At 56.0% G+C, this 19151-nt stretch overlaps 1 protein-coding gene across 1 annotated transcript in view; it reads right to left on the reverse strand.

Annotated features, from left to right (window-relative positions):
• Positions 1–713: 713 nt before the first annotated feature.
• rela (v-rel avian reticuloendotheliosis viral oncogene homolog A) overlaps positions 714–19151 on the reverse strand; it is a 99078-nt gene continuing 80640 nt past the window's right edge. The window contains exons 7-11 of the mRNA XM_059955240.1: positions 15053–15157; positions 7372–7587; positions 5144–5221; positions 4553–4645; positions 714–4302 (exon numbers count right to left, since the gene is read on the reverse strand). Of these exons, the coding sequence (XP_059811223.1) occupies positions 3599–4302; positions 4553–4645; positions 5144–5221; positions 7372–7587; positions 15053–15157 (1196 nt within the window). The 3' untranslated portion in view covers positions 714–3598. The remainder of the gene's footprint in view (positions 4303–4552; positions 4646–5143; positions 5222–7371; positions 7588–15052; positions 15158–19151) is intronic.

Consider the following 19151-nt stretch of genomic DNA (forward strand, 5'->3'; position numbering starts at 1 on the left):
TCTGAAACCTCAGCTGCTTTGCGGCCGGACCTGCTCACAGGGAGGGCCTTGGGAGCAAATCCCGAGGGAAAAATCTGGACTGGCAACCCCTGTGGCGCTGCTGGTACCGAACTCTGCTGTTCCTCTGGGCCCATCGGATGCGTGGAGAGGGGGAGCTTGATACACGGGCAACAGCCTGTATCAACAGCTGGAGAACCTGCTCTCCATATCGTCCTGCCCCGGCTTGCGTATCTAGGCAGCTAAGACGCAGTATCCGTGGTCGACCCTGACCGACGGAGGCCCCAGGCCGGACCCTGGCCAAAGAGATTTCTCCTCTGTTGTATTCCACTACTCTTTCCGCATTACCGCATTACCTCCCACCCTCTGCACTCATGCACTCCATCTAACCTTTTCAAGAATCAGCATGTTCCAGTGAGATCTCCCCCCTCCTTCGAAATGCTCACGGCCCAGTTAGCACGACGGTTTACAGTGCTGGCGACTGGGGTTCCATTCCCGCCGCTGCCTGTGAGGAGTTCGTACATTCTCCCCCGTTCCCCCCACCCCTGGTGCTCCAGTTTCCTCCCCTGGTCCAAAGCTGTGCCAGCTGGTAGGTTAATTGGTCACTGTAAATTGTCCCGTGATAGGGCTGGGATTAAGTCGGGGGCTGGCCAGGTGGTGCAGCTTGAAGGTCAGTAAAACAAATAAAACTGATGAACAGATCCCAAAGCATGAAGTACACTTTTAGCAAAAATTTATTATTCTTTTTTTAAAAAAAAAACACACTACATGTTAATACTTTTACACGTGCAAGCTACTTGCTATACAAAGATGTGGCCTGGCCAAGGTGCCTTGGCAATGTACATGCTGGTTAAGCTTCTGGTGAGCTCTACTTTGCAAAAGTGTGTTGATTTGTGGACCTTCGCCATTGTGGGGAGCGCACTGTTACAACTGTGTGGGGGCCTTCCCCCACCCTCATCCTCCCTACAACACTCATTGTTGTCCATTCTTCTTTGGCGAGCGCAGGGAACTGGGGACTTGGCCCTCGCCGCGGCCCAGCTCTCCCAGTTGATGAAAGTTGCCTCCCGGCAAGGTTCACCCCCATTTGCCCAGGAGGAGGGCGGTAGGGGAAGGGGAGGGGTGAGGGTGAGGGTCATAAACGATCAGCTTGCCGGAAGGAAGGGTGCACAAACTATTCAGGCACGACGCCCATCCGCTCCTCCCAGCGTCTCTCTCCAAAGTGCTGGAACTGCTTCGCTAGAGGGCTTTCTTAGGCACTTGGCATGCTGGGATGGCACTGCCTCCATTGTGTATTCAAAGCCTTCAGACGCACCAGGAACAATCCTACAACCTACCCCATCCTACCATCTTCTATTTATTTCCCTAGCCTAAATGCCACCCAGGAGTGGTTTATTTTTTTTTAAATCATAGCTTCCCTTAACATAATAGATGGGTTCTAAAAAGAGGCATCAAAAGAGAAAACGGTGAATCTACGGGAAGTTACCTGTTGGGAGTTAGACTCAAACCAGGCAGAACTCTGGCACTCTCTCCCTCTGGGGTGAGCAGGGAAGGCTTTAAAATGGAGGCAGGGCCTTCCCAGATGCCCAAGTACCAGCAAAAGCCCCCTTCCAATTTCTAGAACTTTGCAGAGTCCCGCTGCCCGCCAGAAATTGTGTTTTCTATTTTCACTTTTAAGGTATATTTTCTTTATACAAATAGTGAATGGAGGGTTTATAAGTGGAAAGAAAAGGTGTTCAAAAGTCTGTACAACAAATTACATGTCAAATAGATAGACATCTCAGGAAACAGGATTTACTCCAGCGCCTGCATTTCCCAAAAAAGATTCCAGAGGCTGGAAGCGTGGGAGGCTAAGGGACAGAGGAGAACCAAGACTGATCTCTTGCAGCTGGAGCACAAATGTCAGAATCCGAGGTTCTCCCCCCCCTCCAAACAGCAACTTCTTTAACAGAGGGTTTCATCTCACGTAGTTCTGCTCCCGAGGTTTGAAGGATAATTTGTTTTTGTTAAATATCTCTTTGTGAAGCAGACATTAAACATCTTTGAGAGTCCAGAGCTGGGTGGGAGTGGAACTGTTGCAGTGGGAAAGATGGGGACTGAGAACAAAGTTTGAGGGGGGAGCAAGGGACAAGCAGGAGATAGAATGGAGGAGGGAGAGAGAGAGACAGATGGGGTAAAGAGAGACAGACAGACAGAAGGGGGAAGGAGAGAAACAGACAGGCAGAGGGAGACAGACAGATGGAGGGAGAGAAAAACAGAAGATGGGGTAGAGAGAGAGACAGACAGATGGGGGAGAGAGACAGATAGACAGATGGGGAGAGAGAGAGACAGACAGACAGATGGGGGAGAGAGACAGATAGATAGAAGATGGGGAGGGAGAGAAAGACAGATGGGTCAGAGAGAGATAGAACATGGGGAGAGAGAGAGACAGAGACAGAAAGAAGATTTGGAGACAAACAGACAGGCAGATGGGAGAGAGACAGACATAGATGAGGAGAGAGTCAGAGACAGACAGACAGATGGGGAGAGAGAGACAGGCAGACAGAAGTTGGGGAGAGAGACAGACAGAAGTTGGGGAGAGAGAGAGAGAGAGAGACAGAAGATGGGGGAGAGAGAGACAGACAGATGGGGGAGAGAGACAGATAGACAGATGGGGAGAGAGAGACAGACAGACAGATGGGGGAGAGAGACAGATAGACAGAAGATGGGGAGGGAGAGAAAGACAGATGGGTTAGAGAGAGATAGAACATGGGGAGAGAGAGAGACAGAGACAGAAAGAAGATTTGGAGACAAACAGACAGGCAGATGGGAGAGAGACAGACATAGATGAGGAGAGAGTCAGAGACAGACAGACAGATGGGGAGAGAGAGACAGACAGACAGAAGTTGGGGAGAGAGACAGACAGAAGTTGGGGAGAGAGAGAGAGACAGAAGATGGGGGAGAGACACAGAAGTTGGGGAGAGAGAGAGACAGAAGTTGGGGAGAGAGAGGCAGACAGAAGTTGTGGAGAGACAGACAGACAGAAGTTGGAGAGAGAGAGAGACAGAAGTTGGGGAGAGAGAGAGAGAGAGAGAGAAGTTGGGGAGAGAGAGAGACAGAAGATGGGGAGAGACACAGAAGTTGGGGAGAGAGACAGACAGAAGTTGTGGAGAGACAGACAGACAGAAGTTGGGGAGAGAGAGAGAGAGACAGAAGTTGGGGAGAGAGACAGACAGAAGTTGTGGAGAGACAGACAGACAGAAGTTGGGGAGAGAGAGAGAGGCAGAAGTTGGGGAGAGACAGACAGACAGAAGATGGGGGAGAGAGAGACAGACAGAAGTTAGGGAGAGACAGACAGACAGAAGATGGGGGAGAGAGAGACAGACAGAAGTTAGGGAGAGACAGACAGACAGAAGATGGGGGAGAGAGAGACAGACAGAAGTTGGGGAGAGACAGACAGACAGAAGATGGGGAGAGAGAGTGAAGGTGCATGTCTGAGAGTGTGTCAGTTGAGAGAAGGGATGGGAGTGGGGGGAGAAGAGCAAGGGAGTGCAGAATTGCAGATTGGAGATGGAGGGGAGAGCCTAAATGGATCGGCTCCCTCAAAACCCGTGCTCCCTCTCCCTCATTCCCTCCCCCCACCCGCTCCCTGACTGGCCCGCTCCGTCTCGTACATGTTGTTGATCTCGGACGAGTTCATGAGCTCGAAGCTCTGTGTGAAGATGGACATGAATTGTTCGTCGTCGTCCGGCAGGAAGTCGGAGGCCGTCACAGCCGCCTCCAGCTCGCCGTTGAGCGCCGGCCCCGGCGCGGCCCCGGCCCCGGGCCCCGGCCGCAGATCCTGGCCGCTGCCCATCAGCTTGATGAGGTCGGGGGAGTAGCTCATCAGCGTGGGCTGCTGCGGGCCGGCGAGGGCGAAGTCGGGCTGGCGGGCCAGCAGGTCCCGGAAGTCGCCGTTGTCGATGGAGCCCAGGCTGACGCACTCGCCGTCCTGGCCGGGCAGCTCCACGCCGGCGGCCGGCTCACCCAGGTACAGCTCCGGCCGGTCGAGGGCCGCCGGGAAGGCCGCGCCGAACAGCTCGGTGGCGTCGATGGTGGAGAAGGCGGCCGGCGGCTCGGGGGCCTTGGGCGGCAGCTGGGCCTGGGGCTGGGCCTGCAGCGGGGGGAAGAAGTTGCCCAGTAGGCCCATCCCCGGAGGCTGGAAGGTGGGGAAGGCCGGCCCCAGGCCCGGCATGTCCAGGCCCCGGCGGGGCTCCAGGCCGCTGTCGAGCGGCAGGTAGGCGGAGGCGGCGGGCCCTGTGCCGCCCAGCAGGTCTGGAGCGCTGGCCCCTGTGGAGACAAGGCGGGAGGGAAGCGAGTGAGAGTGGCCATACCGAGATATGTCCCCCAGGACTATCAAAAGGAATCCCAGTCCTCCCTGCCCAAGCACCCAGCAATTCCCCCCTCCTTACTTGCCTGAACCAACCTCCCCCACACTCTGACCTCCCACCTCACTGATTCCCCTTCCACCCACAACCCACCTCTCGCCCCCACCCCGACCCTCCCACCTGATGACCGAACCCCCCCCCGGGTGACCTACCTGTCTGGGGGAGCTTGTGGAAGTGTTTCGGCTTCGCCCTGCCGTCGGGCCCGCGGGTCGGGATCGATATCGGCCTCTTGGAGATGGGCACCCCTGGGGAGGCGGGCAGAGGGTGCGAGGGTTAGCGGTGCACTGTGGCATCCGGAAGTCCGGATGGGAGGGGGGAGATGAGGAGGTGGGTTTCAGAGTAGAGGGCAAGAATGAGGTGAGACGATGGGTGGGAGGGAGCAGGAGGTTGGGGGGGAAGGGGGCAGGAGGGAACAAAGAGGGGAGGGGGAGAGGGCAGGATCAGAGGTTGGGGAGGGAGTAGGCAGGAGCAAAGGGGAAGGGAGCAGGAGGGAACAGAAAGAGGGGAGGGAGAGAACGGGAGGGTGGGAGGGAGCAGAGGGGAGGGGGAGAGGCTGAGTGGGAGAGGGCAGGATCACAGGTTGGGGGGGAGGGAGTGGCCACGAACAGAAAGGGGAGGGGGAGAGGGGAGACAAGGGATGAAAGGGCAAGGTGAGAGGGTGCAGAGTTCAGGGGTCAGAGGTTGGGGGCGGGACTGGGGTGGAAACAGGTTAGGGGGAGGAGTGAGGGAGAGGGGACACTCACCTGGTAGCTGGCACTTATGGAGCATGTTGACAAACTCGTTGTGGGTCTTGCGCCGTTTCTCCTGGGTACCGTACGGATCTGGAGGAGAGAGCGGAGAGAGTGATCGCACTCGGGGCCCGAGAGTAGCCGCAGCAGCCGCGAGAACACAGGCGCTCAGCCGAGGGCGGTTCACCTCCGGGGGCGAAGTGCCGTCTGCCTGTTAGAACCCTCCTCGACAGGACGCGCCGGAAGTGCGGTTGGCAAGTTCACTGGAATTCTGGGATTTTCCCAGGGGACTGGCGTGCAGCAGGAGGGAGGTTAATTTGATCCCGGAAGGATGAAAAATAAAGCGTGTGCCTTTGGTTTGTCATCGCGGGGAGTATTCTGACTGGGCTGCATCGAAATAAGCTGCAGAGAGTTGTAAACTCAGTCAGCTCCACCACGGGCACCGGCCGCCGTCGTATCCAGGACATCTTCAGGGAGCGGTGTCTCAGAAAGGCGTCGTTTGTCATTAGGGGACCCCCGTCACCCGGGACGTGCCCTCCTCTCATTGATACCGTCAGAGAGGAGGTACAGGAGCCTGAAGGCACGGCTTTCTCTCCCTGTTATCATGTAACCGCCGCGGCAAAGAGAACAAATCTCGCGGTGTATGCCGGCGCCGTTAAACCCGACTCCGATTCCGACGTTGACTGGACGGCCGGGTCCGGGTCAGGCGGGGGGGGGGCTACCAGACCGCTCCCGGGGATGAGGCCCACCTGCTGTCAGGCCGTCCGTCGAGGAGAGGCTCGGGGCTGCGGGCGGAACGCAGCGCTGGCAAGCGTACGGTCGCGCACCTCAGGAGAGGAGAGAAAAATAAAAAAAAGGGGGGGGGGGGGGAGACTGCTTTCCGAAGGGAGAGAAAATTCAAAAACTTGCACTCGCTGGAGCTGCGAGAATGAGGGGGAAACTCGTTGAAACCTATCGAATGTTGAAGGGTCGAGAGAGAGAGGATGTTTCCAATGGTGGGGGGGGGGTCTAGGAGCAGAGGAAACAGCCTCAGAAATAGAAGGCATCTGTTTTAGAACAGAGATGAAGAGAAATTTCTTCAGCTGGAGAGCAGTAAATCTGCGGAGCGCAAGTCACTGGGGATATTTAAAGCTTAGGTTGGAAGATTCTTGGTTGGTCAGGGCATGAAGGGATTCGGGGAGAAGGCAGGAGATTGGGGGCTGAGAGGGGAAATGGATCAGCCGTGATGAAATGGCAGAACAGGCTCGATGGGCCAAACGGCCCAATTCTGCTCCTATATCTTGTGGTCTTAAAATTATTAAAAGGAAATGGGGGAGACAGTAGGTGGTTGAAGGTGAGTTAAAAGCTTGGGGGGGTCAAAAAACGCTTGAGAGGGAAAATAACGTATTCATCGAGCATTTTTCCTGCAGGTGATGAGGTTCAAAGTGCATTACAATAGGATAAAAGGCAAACGTCAAATGAAAACATTAAACAGATGTTAGTTAAAAGCAAGGTAAGTAAATACTGGAGGTCTCGAGACGCCAACCACGTCAGCGTCCCTGTGACCCGCAAGGAGCTAGCACAGACTCGATGGGCCCAATGGCTGCTTCTGTTGCTGCAGCAACTCGCTGATTACAAATTTTTTTTTTAAACTTTTTATTGAGTTATTGGGACACGGCGCGGACTAGGCCCCTCGATTCGCTGTCTGCTAATCTAGTCGCGGGACAATTTACACTGACCAATTAACCTGCCAACCGGTCCGTCGTTGGACTGTGGAAAGAAACCCGGAGGAAACCCACGTGGTCACGGGGAGAGCACGCAAACTCCTCAAGGGCACCTTCAGGTAGGGTTCGGAGGCTCGCGTGCCTCAGTGACCCGGACAGCTTTGTCGGCTGGAGTCGGGGCCTTGTGCTTTGGAGCGTGGGAGGGTCAAAGGTTAGAGGCCTGACCAAGAGCGGTCCGCCGGCCCTCCGGGTTCAGGGCTAACAACCCTGACTGGTCAAACAGAATTGTTACAGAAACACCGATCCTACATCTGTGTGTCATCAGAGAGAGATGGAGGACCTCCACTGCTGCCCAAAACAGCAGTGGCCTAGTAGGCCTCAGGCCTTTAGGCAATGGCGGGAATTGAACTCAGGCCGCCTGTACTGTACAGCACAGCCCCCCCCCCCAGGACTGATGTTGACCCACGCCATCCAAGGCAACGAATTGAAAGCGAGCGCGGCAGAGGGGGCTGAGCTGGAGGGCCAGCGAGGCGGGTGTACCTTTGTCCTCGGGGAGGTACTGGAACTCCATGGCGTCGCTGACCTCCTTGTCGGACGGCCGCCGCAGCTGCATGTGCACGGTGACCGGCTGCGTCAGCATCACGTCCTTGTACGGCGGCGTCTTGAAGACGATGGCCACCTGCCGGTGCACGTCCGCCTGCGAGAAGGAGCCCTTGCCCTCCCAGTCGCTGGTGAAGAAGCGGACCTCGATGTCCTCTGCGGAGGTTTGGGGAGGGGAGGGAACCGGAGGAGATCGAGATCACAATCACACCGACAGACAAACACCCGCAGATCCAATGCACGCGGCCAAGTTCCAGTCAAAGAAACTTGGGACACAAAACTCTGGAGGAACCAGTCCCGGAGACAAGTCTCGGCCCACTGGAGGCTTAATGATCCATTATGTCCACACTAACACCTCCGGAGCAGATATATACGAGGCGCAGGAGCAGCATTAGGCCGTTCAGCCCATCAAGTCTGCTCCGCCATCCCATCATGGCTGATTTATTATCCCTCCCAACCCCATTCTCCCCGTAACCTTTCATGCCCTGACTAGCCAAGAGGAATGGCCTGACGATCAGACGGGCTGGATTGAAACGGAAGGGGGTCGGGACCGGAGGCGAGGGTCAGGTCGAGTTGGGCCAGGCCAGTTCTGTTCACTGCTCTGCGGTTTACTCTGCTCCTGGCTGAACTGAGGCCGAGGCTGCGGCCTGCTCCGGGCTTTGTGTCTACGGGCTCACTTTGGTTCTGAATGCTGTTGCTCGCTTTATTGTTTGCAAAATTTATCTCTCTCTCTCTCTCCCCCCTCCCTCTGCATATTGGGTGGTTGTTGCATTTTCTTTAACAACGGGTTCTACTGTATACTCAGTTTTGTGGCTGCCTGTAAGTAGACGAATCTCAAAGTTGTATGAAGTATACATACTCTGATAAAAAAATGTACTTTGAACTTAAGAAAAAACCCTGCTGTTGCACGGTTTTAGTGCCTTGCCCGGCACCAACCATCTGGGTTGGCAAGGTAGTGTAGTGGTTAGCACGACGCTTTATGGCATGGGAGGTCCCTGTTCAATTCCCGTTGCTGTCTGTAAGGAGATAAGTCCCAAGGTGCTATAATTTTTATTTATTTCGTTGTCTATTTATTTATTTATTGTGATACAGTGCCGAGTAGGCCCTGCGGCCCAGCAATCCTCCAATTTTAATCCCAGCCTAATCACGGGACAGTTGACAACGAGCATTTAATCTACCAACCGGTACGTCGTTGGGCCGTGGGAGGAAAACCGGGGCGCCCGGAGGAAACCCACGCGGTCAGGGCGAGAACGTACAAACCCCTCACGGGCGGCGGCGAGAATTGAACCCGGGTCGTCGGTACTGTAAACCATTGCGGTAACCGCTACGCCCCCCCCCCCAACCCCCACTTCTCTGTAGCTGTTACACTTCAGTCAACTTTGATTATAAATGTATTTTGAGCTCTGCTTTAAGTATACCCAAATGCAGTGGGAGTAGAGCAGTAGAAACTGGACCTTTGGCCCAAAGAGTCTGTACTGATCACAACTACCAACTTAATCTGCCTGTCATGCCTAAATTTGCTTCTCTTCTCCCCTGGCTATTCATCGCATCTGCCTTAAAACCTCTTTGATTTCCCCATCGTATCTGCTTCAACCGTTTCCCTTGAGGGCGACTCCGGCTTTCATCAAACCTGTGTGTGTGTGAATAAAAACCAGCCTTGTAATTCCGGGCTTCCCTCCTGATTGGCTAGTCCTCGACCAATCGGCTTTCCGTTGTCCCACCAGGTTTAGAATCGCGGAAACCTGATTGGTCGAGGATTAGCCAATCAGGAGGGATGGATGATGGGGGTATAAATACCACCAGACTAGACCGGGCCAGGCATCTCCTCAGATGAAGGTGGCGGAGTTTGTCATCGAAACATTGGGTTAAAATCGACACCCGGACCCAGCTGGAAGCCCGAGAAGAGTCTATTTGTCATATACGGTTGGAAAGCTCTGGATCCTTTTTGATCCTTGTAAATATTTAAAGTTTAAAAATCTTTCACCTGACTGTCTATCCATTCTCCAACTGTTACTTATTGTTATTTATTGAGATAAAGTGCAGAGTAGGCCCTTACTGCCCTTTGAAGGATTGCGCCCCTCTGCAATCCCCCGTTTCATCCCAGCCTAATCCTGGGACAATTCACAATGGCCAACTCACCTACCAACCGGTTTGTCTTTGGACTGTGGGAGGACACCAGAGAACCATTTCTAAAATAGGGACACGTTCAGCATAGCTTTGTGGGCCGAAGGCCTGTACTGTGCTGCAGGTTTTCCAACCCGGAGGAAACCCACTGGGTCACAGGGAAAACATACAAACGCCTCACAGCGGCAGGAATTGAACCCGGGTCGCTGGTACTGTAAACCGTTGTGCTAACCACTACACTACCGTGGTCTTACTGTGAGGTTGCACATCATCTCACGGCTCCTAAACTCAGTCCCCCAACTAATGAGGGCCAACGCACCAGACACTTTCCTAGCCTCCCTGTCCACTTGGGAGATCCAGAGACGACAGACCCCACTTGGAGTACTGTGCTCAGTTCTGGTCGCCTCACTACAGGAAGGATGTGGAAGCCATAGAAAGGGTGCAGAGGAGATTTACAAGGATGTTGCCTGGATTGGGGAGCACGCCTTATGAGAACAGGTTGAGTGAACTCGGCTTTTTCTCCTTGGAACGACGGAGGATGAGAGGTGGCCTGACAGGGGTGTACAAGATGATGAGAGGCATTGATGGTGTGGACAGCCAGGGCTGAAATGGCTAACATGAGGGGGCATAGTTTTAGTGCTTGGAAGTAGGTACGAGGGCGAAGTTTTTCACTCAGAGAGTGGTTGGTGCGTGGAATGCACGGCCAGCGAAGGTGGTGGAGGTGGATACGATAGGGTCTTTTAAGAGACTCTTAGATAGGTACACGGAGCTTAGTAAAATAGAGGGACATGCGGTAGGGAAATTCTAGGCAGTTTCTAGAGTAGGTTACAGGGACGGCACAAGCTTGTGGGCCGAAGGGCCTGTCATGGGCTGTAAGTTTCCATGTTTTAAGATCCCTCTGTTCCTCCACACAGCTGAGACGCCTCCCACCTGCCCTCCGGAGGGTGCGTCTTCCCACTCCTCCAGAAGGAGCTCCGTCTGCCCCTTCTCAGCTGAGCTCTGCCCTCCCCCCCGCCCTCCCTGCCGTAACCCTCGGCGACCTTCCGCACCGTCCACAACGGAGAGGGCCTGGCAAGCTCGCCAGCCCTCCCTCCCTCCCTCCCGCGCCTCCTCATCCGGGTAGCGACACCCGGACTCTGTGGTTTCCCCGAGCAGGCGCCGGCCGGCCGGCTGAGGCCGCCCAGAACGCCGGACGCCGCGTTCGAAGGTTAACGCAGCTGCAAGGTGACTTCACACAGAACCGGACGGCACAGTCACAGGCCATTCGGCCCACAACACTGTGCTGAACCAGCTCAAGAGTAAACTTTGAAATATCCCCAGAAACTAATCCCCCCCTACGTACACCACGTCCACGTCCCCATCTTCCTCACATCCATGTGTCTGTCCAAACGTCTCCTAAAAGCCTCTAATGTATTTGCCTCCACCACCACACCAGGCATCCACCGCTCTCTGGGTAAAAAACTTACCCCTCACATCCCCCTCTCACCTTCAATGCTACCCTCTGGTATTAGACATTTCGACCCTGGGAAACAGGTACTCCCTGTCCACTCTATCTCTGCCTCTCATCGTCTTGTAAACCTCCGTCAGATCTCCCCTCAGCCTCCGACACTCCGGAGAAAACAGCACAAGCTTGTCCGGCCGCTCACGATAGCCTGCTCGCAAAGTGCTACAGATGTACGGTGGAGAGCGTTCTGACCGTCTGTGACAGCGTCTGGTATGGGGGGGTGGGGGCTACGGCACAGGATCGAAGTGAGCTGCGGAGAGTTGTAAACTCGGCCAGCTCCTTCACGGGCACCGGCCTCCATCGTATCCAGGACATCTTCATGGAGCGGTGCCTCAGAAAGGCAGCATCCATCATTAAGGACCCCCATCACCCAGTACGTGCCCTCTTCTCATCGCTACCATCAGGGAGGAGGAACAGAAGCCTGAAGACACACACTCAGCGATTCAGGAACAGCTTCTTCCCCTCTGCCATCAGGGAGGAGGTACAGGAGCCTGAAGACACACACTCAACGATTCAGGAACAGCTTCTTCCCCTCTGCCATCAGGGAGGAGGTACAGGAGCCTGAAGACACACACTCAGCGATTCAGGAACAGCTTCTTCCCCTCTGCCATCAGGGAGGAGGTACAGGAGCCTGAGGGCACACACTCAGCGATTCAGGAACAGCTTCTTCCCCTCTGCCATCAGGGAGGAGGTACAGGAGCCTGAAGACACACACTCAACGATTCAGGAACAGCTTCTTCCCCTCTGCCATCAGGGAGGAGGTACAGGAGCCTGAAGACATACACTCAGCGATTCAGGAACAGCTTCTTCCCCTCTGCCATCAGGGAGGAGGTACAGGAGCCTGAAGACACACACTCAGCGATTCAGGAACAGCTTCTTCCCCTCTGCCATCAGGGAGGGGGTACAGGAGCCTGAAGACACACACTCAGCGATTCAGGAACAGCTTCTTCCCCTCTGCCATCAGGGAGGGGGTACAGGAGCCTGAAGACACACACTCAGCGATTCAGGAACAGCTTCTTCCCCTCTGCCATCAGGGAGGGGGTACAGGAGCCTGAAGACACACACTCAGCGATTCAGGAACAGCTTCTTCCCCTCTGCCATCAGGGAGGAGGTACAGGAGCCTGAAGACACACACTCAGCGATTCAGGAACAGCTTCTTCCCCTCTGCCATCAGGGAGGAGGTACAGGAGCCTGAAGACACACACTCAACGATTCAGGAACAGCTTCTTCCCCTCTGCCATCAGGGAGGAGGTACAGGAGCCTGAAGACACACACTCAGCGATTCAGGAACAGCTTCTTCCCCTCTGCCATCAGGGAGGGGGTACAGGAGCCTGAAGACACACACTCAGCGATTCAGGAACAGCTTCTACCCCTCTGCCATCAGGGAGGAGGAACAGGAGCCTGAAGACACACACTCAGCGATTCAGGAACAGCTTCTACCCCTCTGCCATCAGGGAGGAGGAACAGGAGCCTGAAGACACACACTCAGCGATTCAGGAACAGCTTCTACCCCTCTGCCATCAGGGAGGAGGTACAGGAGCCTGAAGACACACACTCAATGATTCAGGAACAGCTTCTTCCCCTCTGCCGTCAGGGAGGTACAGGAGCCTGAAGACACACACTCAGCGATTCAGGAACAGCTTCTTCCCCTCTGCCATCAGGGAGGAGGTACAGGAGCCTGAAGACACACACTCAGCGATTCAGGAACAGCTTCTTCCCCTCTGCCATCAGGGAGGAGGTACAGGAGCCTGAGGGCACACACTCAGCGATTCAGGAACAGCTTCTTCCCCTCTGCCATCAGGGAGGAGGTACAGGAGCCTGAAGACACACACTCAACGATTCAGGAACAGCTTCTTCCCCTCTGCCATCAGGGAGGAGGTACAGGAGCCTGAAGACATACACTCAGCGATTCAGGAACAGCTTCTTCCCCTCTGCCATCAGGGAGGAGGTACAGGAGCCTGAAGACACACACTCAGCGATTCAGGAACAGCTTCTTCCCCTCTGCCATCAGGGAGGGGGTACAGGAGCCTGAAGACACACACTCAGCGATTCAGGAACAGCTTCTTCCCCTCTGCCATCAGGGAGGGGGTACAGGAGCCTGAAGACACACACTCAGCGATTCAGGAACAGCTTCTTCCCCTCTGCCATCAGGGAGGGGGTACAGGAGCCTGAAGACACACACTCAGCGATTCAGGAACAGCTTCTTCCCCTCTGCCATCAGGGAGGAGGTACAGGAGCCTGAAGACACACACTCAGCGATTCAGGAACAGCTTCTTCCCCTCTGCCATCAGGGAGGAGGTACAGGAGCCTGAAGACACACACTCAACGATTCAGGAACAGCTTCTTCCCCTCTGCCATCAGGGAGGAGGTACAGGAGCCTGAAGACACACACTCAGCGATTCAGGAACAGCTTCTTCCCCTCTGCCATCAGGGAGGGGGTACAGGAGCCTGAAGACACACACTCAGCGATTCAGGAACAGCTTCTACCCCTCTGCCATCAGGGAGGAGGAACAGGAGCCTGAAGACACACACTCAGCGATTCAGGAACAGCTTCTACCCCTCTGCCATCAGGGAGGAGGAACAGGAGCCTGAAGACACACACTCAGCGATTCAGGAACAGCTTCTACCCCTCTGCCATCAGGGAGGAGGTACAGGAGCCTGAAGACACACACTCAATGATTCAGGAACAGCTTCTTCCCCTCTGCCGTCAGGGAGGTACAGGAGCCTGAAGACACACACTCAGCGATTCAGGAACAGCTTCTTCCCCTCTGCCATCTGATTCCTGAACGGACATTGAACCCATGAACACTACCTCACTACTTTTTTAAAATATCTGTTTTTGCACTACTTATTTAACTATTTAATATATATACAAACTGTAATTCTCGTCCTTTTTCTATTATTACGTATTGTGAAGACAAATTTCACAACATATGCCGGTGATATTAAACTTGATTCTGATCCGGCCCTCGAAACCTCTTCCGGTGAATCTCTGCTACACCCTCTCCAAAGCCTCAACGTCCTCCCTATGGGGGGCCGGCCAGAACTCAGAACTAGTTCATCTCCTCTACCCGGGCACGATCCGTCTCCACTAACCAGCTACCTGCCCCGCTCAGCCCCCAAGAGGACCACGACAACGCCGTGGAGTCTGGAGGCTTCCTGCCTCAACGACCCGGACAGCAGTGCTGCCTGCAGTCCGGTCACCCCACGCCAAACAGGTCGAAGGGTCGAGGCCAGACCAAGAGGGGCCCACTGTTTCGGGAGGGTGGGGGGGGGCAGCAGAGGGCCAACGACCGCGGCTGGTTCCGGACACATCGACGACGAATCCTTCTGCGCCTGAGAGCGGCCGAGCAAACCCGAGTCGGCACCATAAGACATAGGGGCAGAATTAGGCCATTCAGCCCATCGAGTCTGCTCCGCCGTTCCATGGTGGCCGATCCTGGATATACCTGCCTCCTCATCGTAACCTTTGACCGATCGGGAAACGATCAACTTCTGTCCTAAACACAGCTTGTGCCCCCACCGCAGTCTGGGGCAGAGCATTCCACAGATTCACTACTCTCTGGCTAAAAAGGTTCTCACTTCTAAAGGGCCGCCCTTCAGTACTGAGGCAGGGCCCTCGAGTTCTGGGTCGCCCCCGCCGTAGGAAACAGCCTCCAACCCGAGCAAGCCCTCTCAGGATTTGAGTATGTCAGCATTTCAGCATGGCCGACAGAGTGGAGTCACTCAAATGATGCCTTCATTGTGGCCCGAAACGCCAGCGGCGTAGCGGACGCTGCCATCTACGGCTCCTGGCAAGCCGGTCAGACGCGAGGGGGAAGTGGAAGCAGCGGGGAGGGGAGAGGGCCCAGTCAGCATCAGAGCCCAGAATCGAACCTGCGCCTTGCGAGCTGGCAGGCGCCCGCACTACCCTCTGCTCACCGCAACGGCGAGACGAGCGCTCGAGGAGCTGACGGCCGGTTCTATACCCCGGGGCCCGGAGTCACCCGTTACCTTTCTGAACCTTGTCGCAAAGCAGGAAGATCTCCTCACCGCCCCGGCAGCTTCCCGAATTCTTGTTCACCCGGCAGATCTTCAGCTCCGCTGTGTTCGGGGCTCCTGAGGCGAGACGAGAGGCCGTCAAAGACCAGGCAAAGCCGGTTAGAGCTCCTCCACACCGTCCCATCACACCCTCCCAGGGTCAGACACAGAGTGAAGCTCCCTCCACACCGTCCCATCACACACTCCCAGGGTCAGACACAGAGTGAATCTCCCTCCACACCGTCCCATCACACACTCCCAGGGTCAGACACGGAGTGAATCTCCCTCCACACCGTCCCATCACACACTCCCAGGGTCAGACACAGAGTGAATCTCCCTCCACACCGTCCCATCACACACTCCCAGGGTCAGACACAGAGTGAATCTCCCTCCACACCGTCCCATCACACACTCCCGGGGTCAGACACACAGTGAATCTCCCTCCACACCGTCCCATCACACACTCCCGGGGTCAGACACAGAGTGAATCTCCCTCCACACCGTCCCATCACACACTCCCGGGGTCAGACACACAGTGAATCTCCCTCCACACCGTCCCATCACACACTCCCGGGGTCAGACACAGAGTGAAGCTCCCTCCACACTGTCCCATCACACCCTCCCGGGGTCAGACACAGAGTAAGCTCCCTCCACTTCGTCCCATCACACACTCCCGGGGTCAGACACAGAGTGAATCTCCCTCCACACCGTCCCATCACACACTCCCGGGGTCAGACAGAGAGAAGCTCCCTCCACACCGTCCCATCACACCCTCCCGGGGTCAGACACAGAGTGAAACTCCCTCCACACCGTCCCATCACACACTCCCGGGGTCAGACACAGAGTGAATCTCCCTCCACACCGTCCGATCACACACTCCCGGGGTCAGACACAGAGTGAATCTCCCTCCACACCGTCCCATCACACACTCCCGGGGTCAGACAGAGAGAAGCTCTCTCCACACCGTCCCATCACACCCTCCCGGGGTCAGACACAGAGTGAAACTCCCTCCACACCGTCCCATCATACACTCCCGGGGTCAGACACAGAGTGAATCTCCCTCCACACCGTCCCATCACACACTCCCGGGGTCAGACAGAGAGAAGCTCCCTCCACACCGTCCCATCACACCCTCCCGGGGTCAGACACAGAGTGAATCTCCCTCCACACCATCCCATCACACACTCCCAGGGTCAGACACAGAGTGAAACTCCCTCCACACCGTCCCATCACACACTCCCGGGGTCAGACACAGAGTGAATCTCCCTCCACACCGCCCCATCACACGCTCCCGGGGTCAGACACAGAGTGAAACTCCCTCCACACCGTCCCATCACACACTCCCGGGGTCAGACACAGAGTGAAACTCCCTCCACACCGTCCCATCACACACTCCCAGGGTCAGACACAGAGTGAAACTCCCTCCACACCGTCCCATCACACACTCCCGGGGTCAGACACAGAGTGAATCTCCCTCCACACCGTCCCATCACACACTCCCGGGGTCAGACACAGAGTGAAACTCCCTCCACACCGTCCCATCACACACTCCCGGGGTCAGACACAGAGTGAAACTCCCTCCACACCGTCCCATCACACACTCCCGGGGTCAGACACAGAGTGAATCTCCGTCCACACCGTCCCATCACACACTCCCGGGGTCAGACACAGAGTGAAGCTCCCTCCCCACCGTCCCATCACACACTCCCGGGGGCAGACACAGAGTGAATCTCCGTCCACACCGTCCCATCACACACTCCCGGGGTCAGACACAGAGTGAATCTCCCTCCACACCGCCCCATCACACGCTCCCGGGGTCAGACACAGAGTGAAACTCCCTCCACACCGTCCCATCACACACTCCCGGGGTCAGACACAGAGTGAAACTCCCTCCACACCGTCCCATCACACACTCCCAGGGTCAGACACAGAGTGAAACTCCCTCCACACCGTCCCATCACACACTCCCGGGGTCAGACACAGAGTGAATCTCCCTCCACACCGTCCCATCACACACTCCCGGGGTCAGACACAGAGTGAAACTCCCTCCACACCGTCCCATCACACACTCCCGGGGTCAGACACAGAGTGAAACTCCCTCCACACCGTCCCATCACACACTCCCGGGGTCAGACACAGGGTGAATCTCCGTCCACACCGTCCCATCACACACTCCCGGGGTCAGACACAGAGTGAAGCTCCCTCCCCACCGTCCCATCACACACTCCCGGGGGCAGACACAGAGTGAATCTCCGTCCACACCGTCCCATCACACACTCCCGGGGTCAGACACAGAGTGAATCTCCCTCCACACCGTCCCATCACACACTCCCGGGGTCAGACACAGAGTGAAACTCCCTCCACACCGTCCCATCACACACTCCCGGGGTCAGACACAGAGTGAAACTCCCTCCACACCGTCCCATCACACACTCCCGGGGTCAGACACAGAGTGAATCTCCGTCCACACCGTCCCATCACACAACCCGGGGTCAGACACAGAGTGAAGCTCCCTCCCCACCGTCCCATCACACACTCCCGGGGGCAGACACAGAGTGAAGCGCCCCCCACACCGTCACATCACACACTCCCGGGGTCAGACACAGAGTGAATCTCCCTCCACACCGTCCCATCACACACTCCCGGGGTCAGACACAGAGTGAAGCTCCCTCCACACCGTCCCATCACACACTCCCGGGGTCAGACACAGAGTGAAGCTCCCTCCACACCGTCCCATCACATATTCCCGGGGTCAGACACAGAGTGAAGCTCCCTCCACACCGTCCCATCACATACTCCCGGGGTCAGACACAGAGTGAAGCTCCCTCCACACCGTCCCATCACACACTCCCAGGGTCAGACACAAGGTGAAGCTCCCTCCACACCGTCCCATCACACACTCCCAGGGTCAGACACAAGGTGAAGCTCCCTCCACACCGTCCCATCACACACTCCCAGGGTCAGACACAAGGTGAAGCTCCCTCCACACCGTCCCATCACACACTCCCAGGGTCAGACACAGAGTGAATCTCCCTCCACACCGTCCCATCACACACTCCCGGGGTCAGACACAGAGTGAAACTCCCTCCACACCGTCCCATCACACACTCCCGGGGTCAGACACAGAGTGGCGCTGTTCTGATTGCGCTGGGAGAAATCGGGGAAAAAACTACTTTTTGAAGGTCTTGAATGGCTTGGAAATTGGTTTCCAACGTCCCTTGAACTTCTAAGTGAGCGGCTGGTTTCGAGTGGAAGCTTCGTTTGGAGATTTTCTGCCAGTTTGGACGGGGTTCGTTGACGGCTTCGAACTGCGTAGCACCCAGCTGTGGCCGCTGGCAACTCGCCTTGAAGCAGTTTCGCTCCCAAAACCGGAGGCAAACGACGTTGTTTGTCCCCACTGACATCGAGGCAACCTCCTTCCATCTCTATCGTCGGGATTCTCGTTCGGTGTTGGAGCTGAACCGTTGTTTGAGACGTCTCGACCTCTCACGGCCTGGAAGTTTCTACAGGACTCACGGAGCCTTTCCTGGCGTTGGAATTTCTGGCATTGGGCCAAACTTTTCCCGCCAGTTACTCAACTCACTCCGAGACTTTATAACCAGCACCACCGTATCATTCTCGGTTCGGACACACAAGTAACATGCCGGACCAGTCTGCAGGGAGTCGCAGGCCTTCGGGGAGTTATGCAAAGGCGGCTGCCTCTCCGGCCTCGGACAACGCCCTGTTTCGGACGGTGAAAGTTGAACGCGGGGTGCAATGTATTTTGCGAACTGGAACTACGCTGGAAAAGTGCGCGGAGGCCATGGAGGACTTGTTGGGGAGAGATGGTGTTTTGGCCGCTGAGAAGGAGCTCGGGAAGGCGGTGTTTTACCTGAGGAATGATGAGTTGGTGCATCGGGCCCTCAGTAGAGGGATCACGGTGGAGAACATCTTTTTACAGATGAAGCTAGTGACAGCTCCCACACAACGCATCGTCCTCGGTCACGTACAGCCTTTCATCCCCAACGAGGACCTGCTTCCTGCATTGGCCCGCTTGGGGCAAGTACGGTCAAAGATAACTGCCATCAGGCAC

This window comes from Hypanus sabinus, chromosome 31 (genome assembly GCF_030144855.1).
Source record: "Hypanus sabinus isolate sHypSab1 chromosome 31, sHypSab1.hap1, whole genome shotgun sequence".
NCBI classification, from domain to species: Eukaryota; Metazoa; Chordata; class Chondrichthyes; order Myliobatiformes; family Dasyatidae; genus Hypanus; species Hypanus sabinus.